The sequence below is a fragment of the Anas acuta genome, chromosome 4 (genome assembly GCF_963932015.1).
Source record: "Anas acuta chromosome 4, bAnaAcu1.1, whole genome shotgun sequence".
Taxonomy (NCBI): domain Eukaryota; kingdom Metazoa; phylum Chordata; class Aves; order Anseriformes; family Anatidae; genus Anas; species Anas acuta.
Window position 1 is genome coordinate 16,270,774 of NC_088982.1, and position 25,881 is coordinate 16,296,654.

A 25,881-nucleotide genomic window follows, 5' to 3' on the forward strand; every position below is an offset into this window, starting at 1 on the left:
ATTCTGGGAAATTATCACTTTCACTCAGAACCTAAATGTGAGGATATTATACAAGTAAGCTACCACCCACCCTACATGGGAAATAACATAAACTTGTTGTGTCTGCATTTGAAAGATTTTTTTTTTTCAATTCTCATACACCACTTACACTTCAGTGTTTCACACGTACATTAAATACACTGCATGGATATCAGGTCTGGTTTTTAAAGGCTGCGGTAAGCCTCCGAGACAAGTTGTTTCACCTTCAGCAGCACGTGTGAACGCTAACCTGGAGCACACCACAAGAGGGCAAAACTCCGCCGTAACACCCGCTGCTCCCCACACCTTGCGCTAACAACGGGGTGCAGACCACGGGCCCTGTGTCGCTTATGGGCTTACAAACTGTTTGGAAATTTGATCATTTCGGGTGGAGAAGGATTTTCTGAGCAGTGCGAGCCCGCAGCCTCCAGTGGCGCTCACCTCAAGAGGCGACGGGGAGGCGCCGCCATTTTCTCCCCTCCCCTTTCCTCCAGCACCGCCCCGCTCGGCGCCTGCTGATGAGGCGAGCAGCGCGCCGGGGTCGGCTGCCGGCACAGCCGCCTGCCTCCGCTGTGGGGATCCGGGGCTGTGAGGCAACGGGGCTGTGAGCTCTGGGGCTGTGAGCTCCGGGCATGCTGGTGCCGTGGGTGCGGCGGGTGGCCGCCCGCCGCCTGGCCGGGCATCTCCCCGGCCGGGGCTACAGCCGCGGGGCGGGCGGGAAGGTGAGGGGGCAGCGGGAGCTGTGGGACCGCCACCTCACGGCCCCTCTCGCCCGTGTGGGGATCGGGCGAGGTGAAGGAAGGGGGAAAGTGGTGTGCGAGTGTCCTGCCAGGCTCCTTCGCCTGCCCCTTGGCCTTGGGGAGCCGGGGCTGGGCGCGGTGCGGCTCCGTGCGCTGCCCCCGGGGCTCCGGGCGAAGGAGCCGCGTTTGGTGGGCGCAGAGGGGAAAAAAAAATCTGTTGTGCCTTCAAATTACGGATTGCAAGAGTTCTGGAGGCGAAGGGATTGGTACTCGAGTTGGGCTGTGCCTCCTTTGTAATGTTTTATCCTGTACCACCAGCACGTGGCTCTGTGCCTTGCACGTCAGATGGGTGCATGAGCCGACATGCACGCGTAAACCAGCAGCAATCTGAACGCTGTGCTTGTTTCTCTGTCAGGTCTCCAAACTTCACGCTGTTTACATTAATGTGCATCCTTTCCTAGGGCCTCGTTCTGGGAGCCTATTCGAGTGAGCAGGATGGAGGTGCTGCCCAGCTCACTAGTGCAGGAGATGCTTTCGATAGGCTCGTGTCGGGAAAGCTGAGAGAACTTCTGTCGGTGTAAGTGTTGGCTACCTTCCTGAAATGGATTCGAGTATCTCTGAAACACCAATAAGAATGGGGCTGTCTTTCTGATCATTGCTGGCATTTGAACCCACACCCCTTTTCAGGCTAGTATCTGCTCCCACCAGGATGAGCAGCTTGGAGGGAAATTCCTGTGGCAGAAGCCAAGCATCAAGGAAAGAGAAGCAAAATACTCGTAGGGATAGCCCTTTTCTGTGAGTGAGCACTGAGCCAAGTGTCCCAGCATAGTCTTGAGAAGCTCAGTGTGGGGTTAATGTAGTATACCATAAGCCTTGTTACCTTGGTTAAGGCTTCTTTACTGAAAGAACCTTCTTGTGTTGTAGTTGTGGGCCACCTTTGAAGAAAGGCAAAACGTACCTGTTCCATGGTTTGCACCAGGTATGAATGGTGGGATTTTCATGATGTATATTTATTAATGAGTGAGGCTTGCCCGTGCGTCTTACCTTAAGCTTGGTTCACAGCTGTGCTTGTGTCAATGCTCTGTACTTTTCTTCCCTCTCTGCCATTGTTCAGGCAGAATTCTTGTCTGCACAGACATGATATTTCACAGTTGTACGAGATAGGGATTCACCCGCTTAAAGTTAGGCTTCTGTTGCCATTTGAGAAGTCGTAACTCATGTGTCTGGATGGAGCTGGCTGGTTCCAACTTGAACCTTTTTGGTCAGATAGCTAGAGGCTAGGCAGACTTCCAATATGACACTAGGTGTTCTTGTGTATGTAATTACATGGTATGTTAGGGCTATGTAAATGATTTTAAATAAATCATTTTGTAGTGATTAATGCCTACCATGCAAAAATACCTATGTGGAGAACACAGGTGATGTACTCAGTAGAAAGGTTGTCATGAATTTCATGGAAATTGAGTCCCCTGAAGGTCCCGTTATGCCAGTTCTGCCTACAGAATGACCTAAAGTGAGTTGGAAATCTCTGCAAGAGGATGTAGTAGAATCTGGCCTAATGACCTCTCCTTAGTGTTTAAAATAACGATAGCTAAAAAAGGATAACTTGAATCATTGATCTGGCAAGTTTATGTTAGTTCCACCATCTTGTGGACTAAGAGGCTTTATAGTGTAAAAAAAAAATAAAAAAAGCTGACAGAGCAGCTATTTGTGATGGAAGGGTAAGGGAAAGTCTAAGATTAAGTTCATTTTTTCCTGAGAGCAGTGGGAATCTATTCACTTGTATAAAGCCATACTCAAGGTTATACAAATTTGACTATGTTCTTAAAAAGACTCCTTTCATCTTTGCTATCTCTTCCTTTTTGCCCATTACTTTCAGTTTCTGAGGTAGGAATGTAGTTTGCTGTGCTACGTTACTTTCCTGAATTCTGGATCTGTGTACCTCTGCTCAGCTTTGATTTGGTATGTGGCTAATCACACCAGCTCAGCTCAGCTTCTAGGCTTGAGAAGAGATTGAAGAGATTTTTTGACCTTTGAAGAGATTTTATTAGCTTGAACATACTTCTGAGTGAAAATGGGTACACTTAGAAGGACAGAAATATCTTTTGCTATTTGTTTAGCATAAAGCTCTATCTGCTGCAATACAAATTGTGAAATGGACAACCAGAACAACTGTTTGGCTGCCTGTGGTAAATGAATAGGAGTGCAAGATTGTAGTACCATACTGGTGCTCTTATGCAGAAATCAGCTGTGTGATGTAGAGAAAGTATTGAATGTGTTTTAATGCTGTGTTTGGTTGGGAAAGTGGAGTCTGTAACAACTCCATGCTGTGGCTGTAATAATGAGGAAAATGAATCTCTGTGTGTTGGCTTTGCGTAGGACTTTCCAAGTGTGGCTGTAGTTGGCTTGGGTAAGAAGAATGCTGGAATAAATGACCAAGAAAACTGGAATGAAGACAAAGAAAACATTCGTGCAGCTGTTGCAGGTTAACTGTTTTCTTATTTTCTTAACTTTTTGTCTAGAAAAGCCTTTTAATGGTGCAGCGTGTTCCATTTTTGAAGAGCGAGTCTACATACGCTTTCGTTTTGAAATGCAAAACATACTGCATAGTTTGGGAAATGTGTTTACTTGTCATTAACATTCATGAGATTTTTTCTTAGTGAGAAAGAAGTTATACAGCATGTAAATCAACCTGCAGACAGGTAACTTCAGTACGTCTCCTGAATGGTGGGGTATTGAAAATGCACTTGTTTAATTGCCATGATTTTGAAGCCTGAGAGAATTAAGTGAGCACTTAATGATTGTGCTGTACTTAAGTATGCATATAGATTTCCTTTTGCTGCTCTAGTTTGTAACTGAGAGTTTTGTTTTGTGAAGTGATAACTTTCCCAATGTAAGTAGAATGTTTCCTTATCTCTCACAGGCAAAGGCCTCTTATTTTTCTGTTACTGAAATTGTGGTGCATGGCCACAAAGGTAACAGTGGGCACCTCGTATAACTGTGAGGTGTGTTATAATGTGATAAATCTGTACTTTCAGGAATTGTAGCTAGCGGAGATACCTGATAACCCTGCTGTTACTCCTTATAACAAACAAATTATTACTTTACAGCTTAGACATTGCTGGCTGGGGCGTCAATTCACGGCTAAGCACCCGCACAACTGTTTGCTCACTTTCCCCTCAGTGAGACAGGGAGAGAATAAGAAGAGTAAAAGCAGGAACCACTCGTTAGCCAAGGTAGACAGTTTAATAATTGAAGGAAAGAAAACATTATGCAAAAGCTATCGCTCAGGACCTCCCACAAGCTGACCAATGTCCCGCCAGTCCTGAACAGTGGCTACTTTGAAAAACAGTATCTGCCTGTCCCCACCAGCAAGCTTTTACTGCTTGTGAGAGAGTGATACAGAATATCCCTTTGGTTAGTTCTAGTCTGCAGTCCTGGCTGTGCTCGGTGCCATTTATCTGCCTGCCCCCAGCCTGTTAACTGGGGTAGGGAGCACAGCGAGAAGCAGAAAGTCTTGGTGCTGTTTGAGCATTGTTCAGCCATAGCCAAAATGTTGTTGTGTAATCAACACCATTTTGATCAAAAATCTAAAACTTCTATGGAGACTGCTATGAAAAACATTAACTCCAGCTCAGCCAGACCCAGTAAAAGGTCCTCTGTTTTAATCAGGGGTTGATTTTTGCATCTAACTGTGTATACAACAAGATTAAAGAGTTCTCACCATAATGGTTATAATCTGAGACAGGAGGTCAGTCATACGTCTGTGACAGTTGTAATAATGAGGAAAGTGAATCTCTGTGTGTTGGCTTTGCCCTTTAGTCCAAAGGACTAGCCCACATTGTCTCGCCAGCTGCCAAAACAGTTAAATTTTTCTGTAAAAACACTGTAAAGTGTATGGAATTATGTCTTTTTTAATAATGTTTATAAAATTGTGTATGACCTTCTTTGTCAGAAAAGAACAGTTACTTAGTCTTAGGAGAAAAAAAAAATCAGGGCAGATTTCTGATAACTATAGGTCTTCACAACCCATAACACTCCAGAATGATAGAGGTTTTCTTTGATGTGGTGTGAGCTTAAAGGAATCAGAACTACTGTGAAGTTTCCTTCTTATTCTTGTGAAATGGCTTGATCATTGAAACTTACCAAGAAACTTATCAAAACATGTCAATATACGGTCACTAGCATTTTAAATTATTTTACTACACGATCTTTTTTTGTTTATTTACTTTTAAACTTGGATATCTTGAGTAAAGCTATTTTTTCTTTTCCTTGAATACTTTCCTTGAAGTATTACGTTGGTCACATCAGACACCTGTTCTGCTCTTCTGTGCACTACTTGGCCTATTAATTCCATACTGTGTTTTTCAGTTGGTTGTAGACAGATCCAAGATCTGGAAATCCCCTGTGTTGAAGTGGACCCTTGTGGAGATGCTCAAGCGGCCGCAGAAGGTGCTGTCCTTGGATTGCATGAATACAATGAGCTGAAGCAAAAAAAGAAAACTGCAGTTACTCCTCAGCTTCATGGAAGGTGATGGCAAAAGGAAAGCTTGCATGTTTGTTTGTTTGTAAAACTGAGCATGCTTGTGCATGAGAAAGAAATAAAAATGATAGCATAGGTCTAACAGCAATTTCTGTCTTAAGGAAATGCAAATGAGTACAAGGAGTTAAGTATTTTACACCTCAGGTATATTCGTAGTGTTTGCTCCACAGGTTATTTTAGTATGCTGTGTTTTGAGGATAAGGGTAAATAAATGCTGCTTCATAGAAAAGAAGGTCCAGGATAAAAATAAAAGTAAAAAATTACTTGAAAGATTGCTCTGATGTTCAAGGACTTATACTGGTATTGCATAACAAAATTGTGGAGCAGAGGTATTTCAAACTCTGTAAGCAAATAAATCTTTCTGATAATTAGGAAATGCTAAATGAGACCAGACCATGCCATAATGAGTGTCTTACGTAGTTCACCTGTTATATTTGCATTCACAGAACAAGACGCAAGAAGAAAAGCTGTGGTGCTTACAGACTTTAAGTAAACATCACTGTTCCTTGAGGTCATAAAATAGTATCAAGGTTTTTGCTTCTTGGGGGCAGAAAATAGTATCAGGGCTTTTGCTTCCATGGGTGTACTGTTCTTCTCCAAACTCTGTTACTAAGCAAGAAGCACTGAGGGATTGCAGGCATTGAGAACCTCAGGCTTCCCAGTGTTCTCTAGATTGCCAGCCCCATTTAGCAATGGGACACTGATATCCTGACCCTTTCGCTGATGATGTACCAGCTGAAGCCCTCTTGTTGCCTTTCCCACTTTTTGCTAGTTTCTCTCTAGCTGAGATTTGGCTTCTTAATTCCATCCCCGCATATCCAAGCAATGTTTCTATATTCCTCTTGGCTTCCACCTGCCCTGTACTGCTCTTTTGAGAGCAGAATCCAACTTAATCCCCTGCTTCATGGCATCTTTTAAAGCAAATAAGCAAGTCTTTTAGCTCTGTCTCAGTAAAATGAGAGGTTATGTACTAGTAGTGTTGCAAAATAATCAGAGATCCCTATTTCCTATGCAGTCAGCTTTTTGAATGTTTGTTCCATCTTTTATTAGTGAAATGTCTCCAGTGCACTGTGAATTGAGGTCCAAGTTCCACTCTTATCACATAATCATACTTCAGCAAATTGAAAAACAGACTCAGAGGCTTTGTACGGTAAATAAAAACTTTCAGGGGTGTTGTAGTTAATGCGATTACAAATATTGGAGGGGATAGTAAACCATATGCTTAAAGTTCAAGCCAATCTCTGACTAGTAAGGATTAGGACAAGACCACATATCAGATAATTTTACATCTGTCTGCTCTAGGATTCTTCTAGCTTTCTCTGAAGCATTTGGCACTGACTGGAACCAGATATTAGACTAGATACACATTGGATCTCATCCTAAATTCCTTGTAGGAAGGGTAATAAGAGGATCTTAATTCCCCTGAATTAATAATACCGTATTTTCAGATGGGAGAGAACAAATAAATGCTGATATTATCTTACTTTTGTACAATCATGGTTGTTGTACGGTGTTTTTTAGTGCCGGAAGTGAAGCCTGGCAGAAAGGTGTTATCTATGCTGAGGGTCAGAACCTCGCTCGGTACCTGATGGAGGCTCCAGCCAATTATATAACTCCAATCAAATTTGCTGAATATATTGAACAGAAGCTCAGGGGTTTCAGCAGCAACGTGAAGGTCCATATAAGGTAAAATACATTAAAATGATTCCTTTATAGGGTAAGAAACCTTTCATGCCAAATTTGTCACATGCTCTCGTTTTCATTCTGCCATTTCAAATGACAAAAGCAGGTAAAGTTGTTGGCTAAAAGCGATAAAGGTACCCAGACTGCAGGCTCCTCTCAACATTTAGAAGGCGAGCTTCTAGCTAGCAGCGTAAGCAAGTTACTGTGGCACAATAAAATGATTACCAATTAGCCATGCCATCAATTAATTGCTTAATTGACATGTGCTGTGAAAGAAGAAGCCTGATGAAGAATCAGTGAATAATCTACAAATACTAGGTACCTTTTTCCTAATACCTTTTGTTTTCAGAAAGTACAGTTTAGTCTTACTAAAAAAAAAAAAAAAAAAGGCAAGAACTTGGAAACTTGGAGGCAGTATTTTTCTGCTTCACAAAAATAGTAATAATGGTGGCATTTAAACGAGGTTTCCAATTCAGCTAACTAAAGTGGAATTAATAGTTTGTGTACGAACCTTCAAGAATTGTGATTTTTAAAAACAGACAAGCAAAACACCTTGGTCAAAGTGTCCAATTTAAACTTTATATATATTTCTATTTCAGACCGGAGTCTTGGATAGCAACACAACAGATGGGAGCATTCCTGAGTGTAGCTAAGGGCTCGGCTGAACCTCCCATCTTTCTGGAGATCCACTATTTAGGTGGTGCTAATGCAAATGACTCTCCTTTGGTATTTGTAGGAAAAGGAGTTACATTTGACAGGTATGTGTGGTAATACCTTGAATAATTTGGGGGAATGCTGTTTTTCAGTTTTTAAAGGATGGAGCACAGAGGGATGAGTTGTGTAATTCAACCAAGAGATGCACACTTCTGATTGCAATCCCCTTAAACACAGAGGTGAGGCTTTCCTTGAGCCTTCCTGCTCTTCATGTTCAACACAGAGCTGCTTTTTCATTGCTCAGCACATCTTTCAATGCCATTCCAGTGAACTTGCCAAATTTAGTAGGTTGTGCTGCTTTTGCTGGGGATGAAGCAAGCTTGAGTGATTGAAATAAGTAGAACTGATGTGCCTGTGGTCTGTAAGGGGAAAATGGAAAGCTAGAAGGAAAGAAAACAAAACTTAGTGTCTTCTTTTTTGTTTTACTTGGCCTGAGGAAACCTTGGGATGAAAAAGTTAAGTGTTTAGAGTTGCAGTCTGTCACTGGACATCTAGTTTATGCTTAAGCAAAGTAAAAACAGTTCTTTCTTTGCAGCAATTTCTTTAATAGGACATAAAAAACAGTTATAACTACTGAACACTTTATTAGTCTGTTCTCCTTCCATATGCTTGGTTTTACCAAGTCTACTGTTTTATGCTTGTTTTGTTCTCTTCTGCTGTTATGAAGGCCATTGAGCACATAAGAAAAATGTCTATTTTTTCAGTCCAGTGCAGATCACCTGAATTTTTCTAGATTCCTTGTGTTTTCAGTATGTGTGCAAGAGAATCTGAAAACAGCCTAGCGTTTACTGACATTTGGTGTTGAAACACACTGATGGACAGAGTATAATCAACATATGTAACGCCCAGCTCCTCCGTGTTGATGATACTGTTCTGCTCATTTCAGTGGTGGCATCTCATTGAAGCCGTCATCAGGTATGGATGCGATGAGAGCAGATATGGGAGGGGCAGCAACTGTCTGTTCGGCCATTGTGACTGCAGCAACGTTAAATCTACCTCTTAACATAATTGGTAAGTGTGTTTGTGTGAGAATCTGAGAATCTTAATTTTACAAGGCTTTGTTTAGACAAGGTCCTTTCCTAGTATCAGCCATTGCTGTAAGACATTCTGTCCTACAGAAATGTCAGAGGCTTTTTCAGAGTTGCTCATCTAATTCATTTTCTTAGCTTCTCTTCTGTCTTTACTTGCTTATCAAAAATCGCTAGCTTTGCTTGAATAAAATACTGAAAGAATGCAAATTTTGAGGGCATGATTTTTAGATCTTAGGAGAGACTTGTTGATAGACTTGTTTTCAACAAATTTTGCAGAAGTTCTGCAAAAGTTCATTCCAAGAAGGAATGTGGATACCTGTAAAAACAAAAATAAAAAGCAGGTGAACTACTTCCATGAGTGTTTGCCCCAACTGAACAGGATAAGGGATCAGCTTTTGTTTCCTTATGTGAATGTCTCAGCAGAAACTTAAAAAGAGCTGCAACAAAAAAGCTTTCTGATAGTATTCTTGAATTCTGAGCACTACTTATTTTTTTCAGCAGAGATGTTGCACAGCTAGAATTGGCTGATTCAGGAACTGTTGTTTAAAAGAAACAGTCACTGGTAACATGTAATCCATTCTAGGTTTTTATGTTTGAGTACTGTAACTTTCAGGCAACTAATGTTTTAGTCGCTTACATACTTCAACCAGTAGAGGGCAGTGAACCACACATCCTTAAGAGATTCCTCCCACAGAATTGGAAGTGCTAAGCAGAAATCAGTGGAACAAAAGTTTCTCTCTGCCACTCCACTGAAAAGTGGTCGATCACAATTCTCATATTCCTTGTTCTTTGAGCAGAACACAGGAGCATGTTTTCCCTGGGAAAGATGGACAGTCTTTCATCCCATTATTCCATTTGTAGTTTTGATGTTGACACTTTTGCACCTCTGTTTGCTCTTACGCTTGGCATTCTGTGGCAATTCCTTGGATCCCTCTTGACATTATACAATGAGCAGAGCTTGAACAGCTCAGACAGTAGAAATTTTTATTTTCAGAAAGAAAACCCTTTACATGTGACTAATTGTTCATATATGAAACACATGAGATGCTATTTGTTGACAGGAGCTTCAGTAAATTTTAAACCTTTTCTGCTCTCACTTGCCTAGGCATAAAGTAGAAGTAACTCCTAGTGTTAAAATGGTGCACCACAAAATTTTTTCACTTACACCATGCAGAGAAATGTCACCAACTGAAAACTGGACCATGTGTCTTTCAGAGATCAGGAAAACTCAGCTATTGAACATAATTCAAGATGAGAATAATGCTTTCTTAAGGTGTTTCTTTTTCCTTAAGTATTTTTTCTGCCTCTTTCTCCAAAAAGAAACCAATAACGCACTTTCCTTTTTCTTTCTGAGGTTTGGCACCCCTCTGTGAAAATATGCCCAGTGGTAAGGCAAACAAGCCTGGGGATGTAGTTAGAGCCAAGAATGGAAAAACAATACAGGTATGCATGTGAAACTTGGATTTTGAATACTTTTGATGAATTGGTTTAATTGATTGAGTTACATGACTGCAGTCAAGAGCACGTGTTTAAAAAGACCCTTTATAAAGATACACAGTGCAAGTGTAATGTTTTTACAAATGTAATTATTAATTTAATTAGAAGTTAAATTTTTAGAAATTGCTATCATAGGATTCTTTCAAATATAAACATTGAAGAGGTTAGACATGTTTTAGAAATCACTAAGAAAAACTGAAGACTATGGTAACTTTTAGTGAACATGCTAGAAAATCATAAACTTTCTCTGAAAGGAGAAAGATACAAAGGGGGTTATTTATTTATTTATTTCAATAAGGAACTGTTACCAGGCATGTATCTGTGATTTCTTGTGGATCCCTCTTGTTCTTTGCTGTTTCTGTGGGCCAGAACTCTCTGCTTGCTCCAAAACAGCCCTGGGGTTGCTGGGGCTTTGCTAGGAGTGGTGACCTGCCCCCTGTGCTGCAGTGGGGCTCCTCTCCTGCCTCCAGACCCTTCTGAGGAAACTGCGTAAATTTTGATTTAAGCTCCTGGGGCCTGTGACAGTGCATTCACAATCTGACAGCTGTTTAAGAGAGTATGTAAGAAATAAGTCAGTTAAAGGGATTTTGTTTTTAGTAGTTAATGTATTTTTGTTAACTTTGCACCTGAAGGTTGACAACACAGATGCAGAAGGAAGGCTGCTATTAGCTGATGCTCTCTGTTATGCCCACAATTTTAATGCCAGGGCTATTGTGAATGCTGCAACACTGACAGGTAAGCAGTCTCCATTCCCTGCTTCATTTTAGATGTCAGGTCTTTGTTATTAACTGGCTATGGATTAGCTGCACTATATATACAAATTCAGCCTAAATTTAAAAGCAGCGGAGATGATTTTACATGTTGTAGGACAAGAGCTTGCAGAGTTAATGCTCTAACAATTTCTTCAGCTGCGTGTCTCCAGGATTGGCAAGCATTGGCATGCAGGGTACATGCTGAACAGTGCACGTGGAGCTGGGCTGGCAGTAATAAGCTCAGGAAAACCTATGCAGGCTTGGATGTTTCTGCACAGTAGTGCCCGGTGGATCTGTTTCTGGGTGAGCTTAACAATTGTTTCCAGGCAATTATGTCACCCAACATCTGAGTGAAGAACTTCCAGCTCCTGTTTGGTGCAAAGAAACTGGCATGGCTGTGGAAGACTCTTTCCAGTTCCATACAGTACTGGCCATGCTGGAGCCAAAACAGCTCCATTATGAACAGCCTCTTAGCACTTTGAGTTCTGAGCTATCCAGCACCAGTTCTTCCATTTGTTGAGCTATCTCAGGTGTCCATGATTCCATGTAGTAGGAGAGTCATTATCATCTTCACAGGAAGTCATTCCAGTGAAGTGTCTCTTTGCACACTTTCAGGCATGAAAAAATGTGTTTTAATTGTTTTACCTCTACGGTTATATATGAATGAAGCTATAATTTTAAATCTGAAGTCTGCAAAAATAGCATTAATGGTGTATGCATCTTATGAACGGCAGCAACAAGCTGTCATGGGTGAAGTGACTTCACCTGAAAGGTGAGCAAACATGGAAGAGTAGTTCAGATAGGAGTCCTCTGTGTTGCTTAACGAATAAGCTGAGAAGAAGAATAATCTTTCTATATGGAAACTGGGGCTTTAAATCATGTTCTGTAAGCTTTACAAGTTCAAATGCTGTTGAAAATGTCCCTAGATAGAAGGGATGCTTATGTTAAGGTGATTGGCTTGTATGGCAATACTTCTATATGAGGCATGATACAGGAAAGAGGCTGCTGCCACTACAGACTGCTGTGTTGGGAATTCCTGGGCACAAATAGAAAGGAGGACAGCTCCCGCAGAAATTTCTTTTGACGTACCATTTTTGTTAAAGTTTTTTTGTTCGTTTGTTTGTTTTTTAAATCTCCCTGGGGACTGAGTGCCATAAATGGCATCAGCATTAGAGAAGCATTTCTGTGGCAACAAATAACTGAATATATATGTAATCCCTCTGCCTTAGGCATTGTGTATTATTTTGATAGTGATTATTTTTATTTAAAGCACATTTGCATATGTTGTGCAACAATCTACATAAGTGAAATTCACAAAAGCAAAAAATACCGGCTGGAAAATTGCATAAGTCTGTAACTTTGAAAAAGCCCAGTCATGTATATTTTCTATATGAAAACAATAAAATTGAGTGTTTTGTTTTGTTTGAGAAGAGACATATTTCTGAATACATCATGGTAGACATATTGCTAGGAAGCATCAAGCTGAAAGCAGAAAGTCTAGTTTTATGAGATGTGGAAATATCATTTTTATGAATTCTTGTCCTCTTCGATTATGTAAACTTTTAAAAAACTTTTGAGCTTTTAAAAATAAATATAAGTGTATCAAAATCTTTGGTTTGTGGACTTTAGAAGTCACTGATAATGAGAATTGAAAAGGAAAGTACTGTGAGGAGTCTGGATGCAGAGTCCATGCTCAAGTCCACCTTTGCCTTCATTGTATAATCTTCAGGATGTTTTTCTGTAGGTGCCATGGATGTTGCATTGGGATCTGCTGCGACTGGAGTGTTCACAAATTCATCTTGGCTTTGGAATCACCTTTATGAGGTAGGCCATCAACATTATTATCAAATAATAATTCAGTAATAGTTGTCATTGCTAAACAGTGCTTTACAGAAAGTCTTTATGCCAACCTAAAAAGTATGTTACTACATTTTGAAATCTCATAGGAGTGTGTTAGTATTGCATTTAATTGAAAAATACATAATGATGACTATTAATTACTGGCTCTTTAGTGAGGTTTAGTATCATACAGCAGAAAGTATGAATCATTATCTCAAGTATCTGCATCCTTTGATAACTTACTGCATATGCATAAGCTCTGCACTACTGACAGTAATTAGTTTTTGTTAACAAAGATTGTTGGTCTTGCTTAGCAATACCAAGAGAAATTCAGAGGCCTTGTGAGTGACTGAAGTGTGATAGATGAAGGAAGCCCCTGAAGGGAAGCATTTGAGAATATATACATTACCAGAAAATAAAATATATTGCAGGGGGGAAGAGTATTCTTTAGATTTTTGCCTGTTGACTACCATTAAAGTACCCAAAAAGGAGACTTCATTGTTCTGCTTGCAGTGTGTTTCAGACCAATCAAAGCTAGACAAAGATAAGCATGCATAGTGGTGGTGCTTATAAATGCAGCTTTTTTTTTTTTTTTTTAAAAAAAAAAAAAAAAAAAAAAAAGTGGGGTGGGGAAACACCAAAACTACCATAGTGAACTTTACCCCAACTATTGCTGTTCTTTTTCAGGCCAGCATTTTGACAGGAGACCGAGTATGGAGAATGCCTCTTTTTGAACATTACACCAAGCAAGTAACGGATTCTCCTCTTGCAGACCTGAGTAACATTGGAAAGTATAGCAGGTAGATGTGCTAACAGCCTTTCCCGTCAGTGTATTAGTCTATTGTTTGTGCTGTTTGTGTTGTTTCTAAAGTGACACCATCTTTCTGCTTCCCACAGAGCTGGGGGAGCGTGCACAGCTGCTGCCTTCCTGAAAGAATTCGTGACTGCCTCTCACTGGGCTCATTTGGATATAGCTGGTGTGATGTCCAATAAAGATGAGGTGCCCTATCTTCGAAAAGGCATGGCAGGCCGGCCTACACGAACATTAGTAGAGTTTGCGGCTCGATTAAGTCAAGACAGTCACAATACCAAATAAATGCCTATTCTAAAATCATCCATTCTGCCTTAAGAAAAAAAAAAAAGTTAAAAAGTGTTAATAATGGAGTGCCCCAAACATATTTTCACTATAGTGATGACCTATACCCACATTTTGTAAGTCATTGCTGGGTAAGAACATCTCAAAGTTGAGATTTGTCTCCCTCTGTTATGCAGTTTAAAATAAAAAGATGCAGTTTGAACTATGTCAGGTATTAAATACCAAAACATGATCATGGAAAATATCTGAGCTCCTCTTTTGTATGTAAAGTAAGCATAATTATTGTAATCAATAAATCTCCTATTTGTGTGGGTACATCTGTTGATTTAGAGAGAAATAACGATAGGGGGGTGGTGTAGCTGTGTGTCTGTTTTGGGTGACTAATGGAGTAGGAAAGGTAGTGCTGGAGGGTTGTTAATAAAAGTTCCTTGAGAAGAAAGAAAAAGGGAAGCTACCCTGGGTGTGCTGTGAGGTAGAAATGATGCACTACCACCCTTTACATACTGCTGCATGGCTTCAGCACAAAATTAAGTAGGATATGCTCTTATGGCTAATTTTTTAAGACTTCCCGTGTCCTCTGACTATAGTAATGACTGAAAGAAGAAAGTTTTCCACGTTTTTCAGCCAGGTTGCTAGGCAATTTATTCATGTTACACCATCACTGAAATGAAAATGATTGGCAACGAAGGTAGTTCCAGAACCGGTGGAAACGTCAAACAGATTTAACGTTTATAATGTGCGGTGGGGGGGTCGCAAGTTTGGAATTTGGGGATCCAGGCCCAGAGCTCCCCTTGGCCAGAAGCCTCCTGGAACGCTGGGCTGGCAGAAGCTGCAGCCGGACAGGGGCTGGAGGTGGAGTTTCGGGCCAGGAATGCCCTTTTTGCTGCCTTTTTTATTTTTAATTCCTTATTTACGTTTCCACGTTATTTTATTTTACTTTATATTTGCCGCCCCGAGCTGAGGTAACGCCCGGCGGGAGGAGGGACTCGCCACCCCCGAGCCTGAGGCGCCGGGGCGCAGGCGCGGGCCGTGAGGGGAGGCGGCCGCCATGGCGGGCGCGCTGGGCGCCATGTTCGCCAACCAGCAGCCGGGGCCGCCGCCACCACCGCCGCCGGGACCTCCGGGGGGGCCCGGCCCTGCCGGCCTCATCCCGCCTCCGCCGGGGCCTCGCAACCCCAACAACACGCTCGTGGACGAGCTGGAAGCGTCCTTCGAGGTGAGGGGCGGGGCGGGATGGGGGAAGGCTGCGGCTGGCCGGGGCTGCGCGACCTCCCCTAACGGCGGTGCTTCTCCTCTCTCCTCAGGCCTGCTTCGCCTCGCTGGTGAGCCAGGACTACGTGAACGGCACCGACCAGGAGGAGATCCGCACCGGTGAGCGCCCGGTGGGGGGCTGGGGTATCCCTGCTTTGGGATACCTGCCCTTAAAGTCCCTCTTCGTACACCTAAAGGGTCTCTTCCTAGAAGATACTCTAAAAAGTGTTGTTAATAACGTGTATATACAGATAAACAATATCAGCCTGTAACGATGTTTTGGGAATCTGTTCTCTCTCTCCATTCCGGTGTTCCATGTTTAGGTGTTGATCAGTGCATCCAGAAATTCCTGGATGTTGCAAGGCAAACCGAGTGTTTTTTCCTACAAAAAAGACTGCAGCTGTCGGTCCAGAAACCAGAACAAGTAATTAAAGAGGTACGCTTAAATGAGTTTGTATGCTTTAATTAGTTTGCCTATATCATGCCAGGCCAGGTATGCTGTGTACCAGTACAGTTAGAACACCTCATTCACGCTAATTCGGGGTTTGTCAACGTGATGCTGTATCTAAAGTTGGTAAAACATACTTGTTAAGGTAGCTCTTGCCCCAGACCTGGAGAAGCTGGATGCCTGCTGCTCTGGGAGCATTGGAGCACAAGGGCGAATGATTCATCTGAAGAAATGTTGGAAGTAACGAGCTCTGAAATACATGACCTAGGCAAACAGAATGAAAAGCATCTGCAGTGCTTTCTGTCTTAATTGCTTTTCCAATGTTAGAATTCCTATAAGATCAACTTGAAAACTCAAGCTAAAAATTACATGCACTTTATTTGAGGTTCTTTATTATTCTTAGGAATATTATTTACTTACTAATACCTATTTTCTCATTTACAGGATGTTTCAGAGTTAAGAAATGAATTGCAGAGAAAAGAAGCATTAATTCAGAAGCATTTGAGTAAACTGCGACACTGGCAACAGGTCCTGGAAGACATCAGTGTGCAACACAAAAAACCTGCAGAAATGCCTCAGGGTCCGTTAGCTTACCTAGAACAGGCGTCTGCTAATATTCCTGCTCCAATGAAGCAAACATGATCTTTGAATTTACATAGTTAAATGTTTTGAATGATGCAAAGCATATACTTTTTGTATAAAGTAATTTGTACAATAAATATGAGTTAAGACAGAATTAAGTGAAATAAATTATCTTTTTCTACCCACCCCCCCCCAAAATGCTTGAGAATTAAGTGTTTTGTGATCCGGTAATTATCCTTCAGTGCCATTGTAGAAGTACCCTTTGAATTGTATGTAGTTCAGGTAAAGAGTGTGCTTTTTTGAAGTGAACTGTCCATCTCCACTGGGCTTTCACTCCCCTCATGAAGGGCACTCGGGATATACAGATTTCTTTATGGGTGTCTTCTTTTAAGAATAACACCTCTCCTACCCAGCAATGAGTTGGTTGGCATGATTTGATAAGTTTAGTCATCCACCTAATTTGCATTTCAGTGGGCATGAGAACAATACTGATTGTACAAAATCGCAAACATGCATCTCCCATAAATTTGGAACCTCTCAGTGTATCAGTATCAGTCTGACTCACGTGTTACCATAACAGCACTATTGTGCAAAACATGGAAATCATTGGTTTACAACCAAATTTTAATGTTCATACTTAGATGTTATCCTGATTTATTAGGCTGATTGACTGTTATATGTGACGAAGTGCAGCAGGAATACATGGCAATAGTGACTATACAAACCAGTTTATTAAGCAAACCAGAAAGTATTTCTAAAACAGATGGCTATAAGCATGCTACTCTCAGATGTATGTCACATGCCTTACAGCATAAAACAAATTTAACAACAAAAAAAACCTTACAAATATAAAATTGCATTACTATATGCAGAAATGGTTTTAAGCAGCTGATGAAGCAAGTATACAACCTACAGGAAGCACGTAAGAAACGTCTTCAGTTGGGGTCCCTCTGACAGGACATTTCAGGGAACAAATTGCATATTTCATGTAATTGTAGAGTAGTACATTATCTTGAATAAAAATTTTCACATAACAAAATGCAGATTTTTTTTCTTAATTTTTCACAGAGATTGTTAAAAAATGCATTTTACTGAAATTCGTACATATAATTTCATTTTAATTTGATATAAGCATAGTTGTCCCTACTTATTTACTTGGAAATCATGTTTGATTTTTTTTTTTCATAAATCATACATTGCATTATCATTCCTTAAGGGAAAACAGAAACAGCTTTTCTAGTAATTCTGAGGAATAAGTAAACTTGCTTTAAAACGAAAAATATTTAGTAAACCATTCTTGATGCTGAGGGTCTTGGGTTTGGTTGTCTTTAGTTTGTGGTGGTTCATTGCCGTGTGTCCTGTGCAAATAAACAAACATTAGCAACATTAGCATTGCTTACAATCTTACTAATATTTAACACTAAATTTCATGGAAAAACTTAAAATTCAATGATTGGACCTGTGCTTAGATGATGTGTGTGAGGCCAGAAGGTGCCAGCTGCAACTTCTAGTGGGACTTTAGTGCTAGCCAGGTGACTGGACTAACAGCACTGGTATTAAATCAGAGGAGGGTGACAAAGGGCTAAGCAGCTATGAATAAATGTTTGAACATATTTTTTGACATCTCAAAAATATGGATGCTTCAATAATGGGGAATACTGAAAATCAGAAAAGGGCAGCTCAAATGCATTCTTAAAAATATACAGTTTATGCATGAAAAAACATCAACAGAAATTTTATTTGGAACTGAATATTTTCTTAATATTAAGTGGCCTCTAAAATAATTGATCCTATTACATAAACCCTGATTTTTCAGGATTCAAGATTTTTTTTTTTTAATCTACATTAATTTCACTTAGCTTACAGTAACAAATATGAGTTCATTTATAACTGTCTGATTTAAAGGAATAAGTATCAGCCAATCTGTCCGTAGTGTCCCTGTATATTTCCCTTTAAAATACAGATCTGATTCGCCTTGGCAGTTATCTAGGATGACACAGAATGCTTTTACCTTTAAGATAAAGGAATTGCCCAACTGGACCCCAGCCAGCGTCCTGTGTTACTGTCTTTGGCAGCAGGCAGCACCATCTGCCTTCCAGGAAAGAACTGCAGCATACAGTGTGTGGTCTAACTAGTGCCCACCAAGGACATAGGTGAGAAGACTGGCTTTTGTCCTGAAGTATAGCACTCATATTTTTATATTTGGAAACTACTAAGCATTGTTTAAATACTGGCATTATTAATATTAGCATATTAATTAAACAATTAGTGTTTAAATAATATTACATTTGAATTCAAAAGAAAGAACTTTTCAGGGAAAAAACACTATACACCAAGTCGGAAATCAAGAACAGCAAAAGACTGTGTGACAGTCTTTTGTGACATTGTCACAAAATGTGTGACATTGGAAGACTACTAAGTATCCGCTAACCAATTTTTAAGTCTCAAAATCCTTTGCCTAGGTTCATTCAAACGTCTTCTAAAATAAAAATGTCATCTACATCATCCAAGTGCAAAGCAAGGAAACAAAAGTAAAAAAGAAAATAATTCTTAATAGAATCACTGATATGTACTCAGAGTTTTAAGGCCAGGTTCACTATTAACCATATTCTTTTTCAAATATTTGCAGCTCCTCTCATCTTGCTTTGTATCTGGAGGGACTGCAATCACAAGCTCTGCTGGGCAGTGATTATAGCCTACTTCTGCAGTTAAGTTCTGGATCTGTCTGCAGAAAACTGGACACATGGAATTCACTGCAGGGCAGGAACCTTACACCATTGTTTATTTCCAAGTGTCTAATGCATTTGAATGCCTACAAGATGCAGAATATTTATTCAGTTATCATCTTACAAGTAAGTCACTTCAAAACGGACAAATACCTTGTGGCAGCACTGCTGTCGGAGGTCTGTGCTGGTGGAGAGCCCACTTGGAGGCAGCTAGGACTCCGGTCTAAGCTTGTAGACTTTGTTATTTGAGCACTTCTTTTTGATCTCAAGTCACAGCTCAAAAGGCTCTTTGCATAGGAAGCTAAATTTGGAACACTGACAACACGGCTGGGCACCTCCACTGGTCTCTTCTGCTGTTTTTTATCATGACAGAAAACTGCATTACACACATATTTTTTCACACCTTGCACTATAAAAACTCAACAATACTTCATTTTTAGACATCTTGTGAGGAGCACCCAAAAATGAAGGGTCCCGTATTTTTCTATAGCCATTTAAAATAAATTCTCAGGTACGCTGTGAGGATTCAGGGGTTAGGCAGTCCAATTAAAACAACTTGTGTGTTTGACCTTGAGGTTTTAGATATATCAAAGCCAATAGATTTGCAGGGATACTCAGAGCTAAGTGCTTTCCACCAACATACTGTTTTACAGTTTATATATGGTATCATACAGAGGGGCTGGAATGACCAGGGACAAATCCTGTGTTACCCAAACCCAATTCATAATTTTGCTTGATGTGTATGATATCAAAGTAACAACTCACAATTACCTGCAGTCAGTGGCTGTACTTATTCCAAGGACTGAGCTCCTTGGGGGTCTACTGCTTTATATTTGCTTAAATACTTGTACCCATGTGCTTACACACTTCTACTGAATTTATGTTTTACTCAGCACCTTGTTATAGGTTGGCTTCCTGGAGTTCTACTGAATAACAGTAGGAAATTAACAGGACCTTTATTGTCCTTGTCATCTGTATTATTCAAATAGGCAATTCAATTAAAATCACAAATCATGATATTTTGTTGCTATCTTACCTTTGTAGAAGGAGTCAAGCATCCTTGAGTAGGGTTGAAAGAAAATGATCGATTCCTGTAAGATTCAGTGTTGGCTAAAAGCGAATGGTGAAATTTTCTTCCTTCCTGATGAAAAAGAAAATTACGTGTGCCTTTTTGGTACAGAAACATATATTTTTTCAAAGAATTGCAGAGCAGAAAGAAAGTATTCATCAAAAGCAATGTGTGAAACACTGAATAGAACCTTCCAACAGATTCTGAAGTATATATGTGTATGTAGAAGGAAATCTTACCACCAGCTGCTTAATAAGCTCTTCTCTCTCACTTAGTTTATCTTGCAGACAGCTTATAAGTTGTATATCTTCTGGTCTGGACTCCTGCTTTCTTGTCTTTTCTTCTAATTCATTAAGTCTGTGTGAAAGAAAGATTGCAGACTAGCAAAAACACTTCTTTAGGCCAGGTTCAAGCAATACCTGTTTTGTACTGTTAAATTCCAAGCACAGGACATAGGGACATAGGCAGAACTCTGATAAAACAACATTTTATAGAACGTGGAATATTGTGGAGTTCCAAAGCAAATTGTCTGTCAAATCCATTCCCTGAAGTAAGATGCTATCAAGCTTGCCCATAATATTGCTAATCTCACTTACTAATGAGAAAAATGTCTATCACCATATCTATGCATATCTGTATCCATATTTGTTGTTGTTGTTGCTGTTGTTTTTTTCCTTACCAATAATCTTAGAATCTACAGCCTAATTCCAACCATACTTTATTAAGACCTGAGAAATACTAATTTGCTATAACTTTCATGAAAAGAGAGGCTTGGATATACATGCTGCTTTAGTGTGTCTTCTAAGGCAAAACCTGTAGTTTTACTTTGGCTCTTTAAATGCCTTAATCAGGGAAGAAAAAAAAAGATCTAATCAGAATTTACACCTTCTTAGAGATGGTATGGAAACATACATTTGTTTGACCTGTGAAAAAAAAATCTCATTATTTCATCAGCAAAGTTCATGGATTTTGCTGCTCAGGACACTGACTGCTATGAATTTCATCTGCCATGCTGTGAAATTAATTACAGAATACAAACCAATGGGTTTTTTTGTTTGTTTGTTTGTTTGTTTGTTTGTTTTTGGTGAGGGGAAACGGTTTTGAGAGGAAGAAAAAAAAATCAATCTTACACTTTTGATTTAGTCTATCTCAGAATTCAGATGTGAAGATAAAATTTAATGTCTGAATGTCTGAATGTTTTGAGACCCTACTTACCTACAAGTAGGGATCTCTGCAGAGCTGTGCTGCACAGTTGGGATTTGAGGAAAGGACAAAGTCACAACCAAGGACTGTTTGTGTATTGTAGAGCCTGAAACACCACAGAACTACTTACCTCCAAAGAGGGCTGCAAAGTGCATCTATTTACATGATACAATGGGGTCTGCAGTTTGGGAATATCCTGGCAAACTAGCAAGGGAGTGAGAATGAGCGGGAGCTTCATCTCAAAGGTGCTGCTGTACTGAACAAAATTAAGTACAAAATGATGAATCAAGGTCTCTATATTACCTCTGACAAAGATGATTTTACATGTCATAAAATTGTAAGATGTTATGTGCAGGGTTTAACTTATCATTGTAAAATGTATGTATAATGCTTTACTTTAAACAATATTCATAGATTATTGCAATATATCTATGTCTTTCTGTGTTTGCAAAGAAAATACCTAAACACTTCTATTTCAGTGCTCATATTATTCTATCCATAAGCTATAAAAAAAATCATGCTTGGTAGGAATAATAATTAAAAACAGAACTCACTGCCAGTGAGTCACAGTTTATTTAAATGGCTTAGTTTCTAAGGAGAAAATCTTTGCTTGGAGATTTGCCTGCTGAAAGCAGGTAATGTTTTTTTTTTGTTTCCTTCTGGTGATCTTGTTTCAGTATTGTCTACTTCTTATTTATGCTTCATGTTGAGGTCTTCTACCACTAGCCTTTCATTGATCTTAAAATATGTCTGAATTCTCATGTTTTAATACTTGTTTATTATGACTGATGAAAGCATGCAGTTTTCAGGTCTGTTACCGACTACAAAGGTAGCTAACAGCACAACTCCTGGCTTCTGCTTGCTGATCTGACTTCAACACTTCGGTTGCAGTTTGAGACTGATCCACACTAACAGTGAGGAAGAGTGAAAATATTTGGAGAAGAAGCCCTTGTCCTTCAGCCTTCAGGAAGTGGGGGCTTATTTTATATGATGCTATTGGTATTCTGTCTGTGGTCAACTTGTACATCGATCTTAATGGACAAAGGTGACAATAAATCATAGAATCATAGAATCATAGAATATCCTGAGTTGGAAGGGACCCTTAAGGATCATCAAGTCCAACTCTTGACACCGCACAGGTCTACCCAAAAGTTCAGACCATGTGACTAAGCGCACAGTCCAATCTCTTCTTAAATTCAGACAGGCTCGGTGCAGTGACCACTTCCCTGGGGAGCCTGTTCCAGTGTGCAACCACTCTCTCTGTGAAGAACCCCCTCCTGATGTCAAGCCTAAATTTCCCCTGCCTCAGCTTAACCCCGTTCCCGCGGGTCCTGTCACTGGTGTTAATGGAGAAAGGGTCTCCTGCCTCTCGACACCCCCTTATGAGGAAGTTGTAGACTGTGATGAGGTCTCCCCTCAGCCTCCTCTTCTCCAGGCTGAACAGGCCCAGTGACCTCAGCCGTTCCTCGTACGTCTTCCCCTCCAGGCCTTTCACCATCTTCGTAGCCCTCCTCTGGACACTCTCCAACAGTTTCATGTCCTTTTTATACTGTGGTGCCCAGAACTGCACACAGTACTCGAGGTGAGGCCGCACCAGCGCAGAGTAGAGCGGGACTATGTGAATAAAGTATTATAGGAACTCATACTAAATAAGATTATTTTGTAATCTCTTGAATTTTAAGAAGAGGCTCTGATGCTCTATTTCATCCCCTCCTAGCACCCCATCAGAAACACTAATGTCTACTACCATTCTAAAAAAGTTTTTTTTTCTTAAATGTGAATACAAGAAATGTTATAGAAATGCCTTTAACTACAATGTTCATGCCTTTAACTACAATGTTTAACAGGCAATATATTTTGAAAAATACTGCTATTTCCTTAGCACCATCAACTGACAACTAAAAAATGCCTCATATTTTTTCAAGCCTAGCTATAACATAGCTTTCTGACACCAACCCCCAAAACAAAAGACATTTATCGAAGAATCATCATCTTACTGCCTATTGTTAGCTAATGTTTTGTTACACAACAGATAAACTTTTTCATTAACTCAATGCAAAGAACCCATCTTTTGTTTACTGACTGAAATAAAGATGTCAAACTCAGCAGATTAACAACTCTAATTTTCACAAAATGTATTCAGTTTACCTTTTCTTCTTCATCTTCTCCATTATTTTTTTTTTATTATAAGTATTTCATTTGTTTCTGAAATGCTTTATTTGTTTCTGAACTGCTTCAAGGAAGGATGAAACGCCCATGGAATATTTCTGCCCTTGGAATTAAGCGCACAGCCATGAGGGCGATTGATTTGTCACTCAGCACAAAAGAAGAGTAAGAGTAAAAATGGGGAATTAATCCCTGAAATGGATCCTCAGGGTTAGAATTAAACTCTCATTCAGAGGGAGAGTCCCTCCATTTTAGGATTTGTCCTCTCTTCTAGTAAAAATAAACTTTTTATGCTCAGACCCTAAACCTTACAGAAGATTTGTGTCCCAGAGGTAGAATTCCCACAATTCAAGAGAATGGAAATGGAAATGATTACTGAAAGCAGATTACTCATTACACTTGCCTGGCAACAGTAGGAATATTAATTTTTAAAAAGTGGTTACAAAAAATTTAACGTGCTAATAGCAAGCCACAATTAGCTTTCAAGTCAGAAACAACTACATAGCATAAGACAAGGTTGCTGTTGTTACTGTGACAGTAAAAAGCTGTTACTTTTATGCACTCCACAATTTAACTATTCCTTCACCCAAATTATTCATCCTACAAAAGCAAATCAAGGGCTGCAGGTTAATGTTCCAGATCACGCATGGGTTAATTTCAGAGCAGCCTGTATCAGGTACCTAAAACTATTTGAGCTCTTTGGTTCTACCTCCTGTTATTTGAAGGATTTCTCATTACATAATGTCCATTAATGCTTCTTTCTCAAATGCGTGCTGCAGTAGAGCTACACCAGCTATCCCCCTGTAAAGATTATCCTCCAGCCTAGCAGCTTTACCATTTGAGGCCTTTTAGACCTCATCACTGACATGTGAATAATTCTTCTCTTCATGAACAGAAGCTCTAAATTCCTTCAAGGTAGCTGGAGGGCACTGATGAAACTCTCTGGTTTGCAATTCTTTCTGTTGATCTTGTTTCAAAAGCTTGAAATGAAAGTCACTTTCAAGTAACTCTCCAAAGAGTGCAAAGGAAAAAAAAAAAAGTTTCTTTCTCATTCTTTAAATATGCACTGACTGGTAGACAGCAACAGAATTACTTTGGCCACTCTGACAATCTTCAGAGAGACATATCCCTTGAGTGCTTTTCTCTAGACTATGTAGGACGTTATTTAAAAGACTCCTTTAAAGATACACTCCTCAGAAATCCTTTTATATATACAGCTTGAGTAGTTAGGGGTATGCATTCTACATGATCGCAGAAAAGAATTGGAAGTTAACCATGTGCCAGATCCCTCAACCTCCCTGCAAAGAGAATGTGTTAGGTATCATCATCCAGAAACTTCAAATGATTCAATGGCCCTACAGATGTTCTGGACAGTGAACCCCAATCTTGTCTCCCATATAAAAACTAAGTTTACCACTTTTGCTGTACGGACATGAGACAAATTCTACTACAACAATGCAACACATGCTCTGTGCCTGTGGCTACACTAAAAAGATGCAATCCACCTTGTACAGACAGCCGAGACTACAAGTCAGCTCACCCTTCCTGTGCCCTGACAGCATATTACAGCTCCAGGCTTCCATCAGCCCAGGTGTCATCAGTATCTGCCATCACTGCCCTCACCCTGCAGTGCCAAGGTGGCTGCTATAGCCCTGGCAGAGCCTCACAGAGTACGTATGGCAATCTCCAGTGTTCCCTTCAGAGTTAACAACCCTTTGGTGTCAGCTACAGAGAGTGGGTTTACAAAAATGACATTTATTCTTGGAGACTTTTATTTATATATATATATATATATACATATACATATATGTATATATATATATATATATATATGTATATGTATATGTATATATACATACATATATATATGTATATATATATATGTATATATACATATATATATACATATATATATGTATGTATATATATATATATATATATATATAGCTCTTGGGTGAGTTTAAGGTTTGTCTTTTCCAAAGCTTTGAAATAAGGCTGATGTTATGCAGCTTTTCTCAGGTCATGCCCGTGAGGCTACACAGGACATATTTCTTTGTGACACGTAACTGAACAGTTAGTTCAAATGCTTTTATTGTGGCTGCAGAGAGAAATGTGATACTCCTGCTCTTGCAAAACTCCCAGCATCTACAATTAGAACTTCAGAAAGGAGGGATTCTGACTTCACATGTAGAACACCTTTAATGCTGGCAGTAAGAATAGACTCTGGGTAGTAGAATGAATTGTGAATTTAAGGCAAACCTTTTGAGCTGTTTCTCTCTGTCCTGAAGCTGTGCAGCTTCTTGCTTCTGTGACTCCAATTCAGCACTGAGTAGTTCCATTGTGTCCTTCAAAAGTAAATTTTCTTTCTTGAGCTCGGAAATTTCACTCTGACATTTTTCCAGTTCATCGTGAAGAGATCTGATCTGGTTCTGGCTACTTCCTTCCTAAGAAAAAGGCCAAATTCAGTTATTCATAGTCTCTTATTATTAACCTTAATGTCACAGAATCATAGAGTGGTTTGGG

At 39.9% G+C, this 25,881-nt stretch overlaps 3 protein-coding genes across 6 annotated transcripts in view; 2 read left to right on the forward strand and 1 right to left on the reverse strand.

Moving 5' to 3' along the window:
* The first annotated feature begins 510 nt into the window (after positions 1-510).
* On the forward strand, positions 511-14,228 carry LAP3 (leucine aminopeptidase 3). The gene is made up of 13 exons (XM_068680001.1): positions 511-740; positions 1,220-1,335; positions 1,683-1,737; positions 3,138-3,243; positions 5,130-5,289; positions 6,823-6,987; positions 7,584-7,742; positions 8,585-8,709; positions 10,084-10,172; positions 10,859-10,961; positions 12,723-12,802; positions 13,505-13,617; positions 13,715-14,228. Exons 1-13 carry the CDS (start codon positions 651-653, stop codon positions 13,911-13,913), a joined length of 1,560 nt encoding a protein of 519 aa, XP_068536102.1. The 5' UTR covers positions 511-650; the 3' UTR covers positions 13,914-14,228.
* Positions 14,229-14,783: 555 nt separating this feature from the next.
* MED28 (mediator complex subunit 28) lies at positions 14,784-16,348 on the forward strand. The gene is made up of 4 exons (XM_068680002.1): positions 14,784-15,129; positions 15,218-15,284; positions 15,488-15,600; positions 16,057-16,348. The coding sequence occupies exons 1-4, from the start codon at positions 14,962-14,964 to the stop codon at positions 16,252-16,254; spliced, it is 546 nt and encodes a 181-aa protein (XP_068536103.1). The 5' UTR covers positions 14,784-14,961; the 3' UTR covers positions 16,255-16,348.
* Positions 16,349-16,901: 553 nt separating this feature from the next.
* Positions 16,902-25,881, reverse strand: part of FAM184B (family with sequence similarity 184 member B) — a 41,856-nt gene continuing 32,876 nt past the window's right edge. For 2 of the 4 annotated variants that reach the window (XM_068679999.1, XM_068679996.1), the window contains exons 7-11: positions 25,618-25,802; positions 20,229-20,346; positions 19,957-20,061; positions 19,074-19,273; positions 16,902-17,552 (exon numbers count right to left, since the gene is read on the reverse strand). In XM_068679999.1, the coding sequence (XP_068536100.1) occupies positions 17,462-17,552; positions 19,074-19,273; positions 19,957-20,061; positions 20,229-20,346; positions 25,618-25,802 (699 nt within the window). In that variant the 3' untranslated portion in view covers positions 16,902-17,461. The remainder of the gene's footprint in view (positions 17,553-19,073; positions 19,274-19,956; positions 20,062-20,228; positions 20,347-25,617; positions 25,803-25,881) is intronic. The other 2 variants (XM_068679997.1, XM_068680000.1) reach the window with 2 other exon arrangements.

Coding starts and splice junctions, on each gene's coding strand:
- LAP3 (XM_068680001.1), top strand. CDS start 651: ATGCTGGTGCCGTGGGTGCGGCGGGTGGCCGCCCGCCGCCTGGCCGGG. Junction 1,738..3,137: donor TGTTCCATGGTTTGCACCAG/GTATGAATGGTG, acceptor GGCTTTGCGTAG/GACTTTCCAAGTGTGGCTGT. Junction 10,962..12,722: donor GAATGCTGCAACACTGACAG/GTAAGCAGTCTC, acceptor GTTTTTCTGTAG/GTGCCATGGATGTTGCATTG.
- MED28 (XM_068680002.1), top strand. CDS start 14,962: ATGGCGGGCGCGCTGGGCGCCATGTTCGCCAACCAGCAGCCGGGGCCG. Junction 15,285..15,487: donor CCAGGAGGAGATCCGCACCG/GTGAGCGCCCGG, acceptor TTCCATGTTTAG/GTGTTGATCAGTGCATCCAG. Junction 15,601..16,056: donor CAGAACAAGTAATTAAAGAG/GTACGCTTAAAT, acceptor TCTCATTTACAG/GATGTTTCAGAGTTAAGAAA.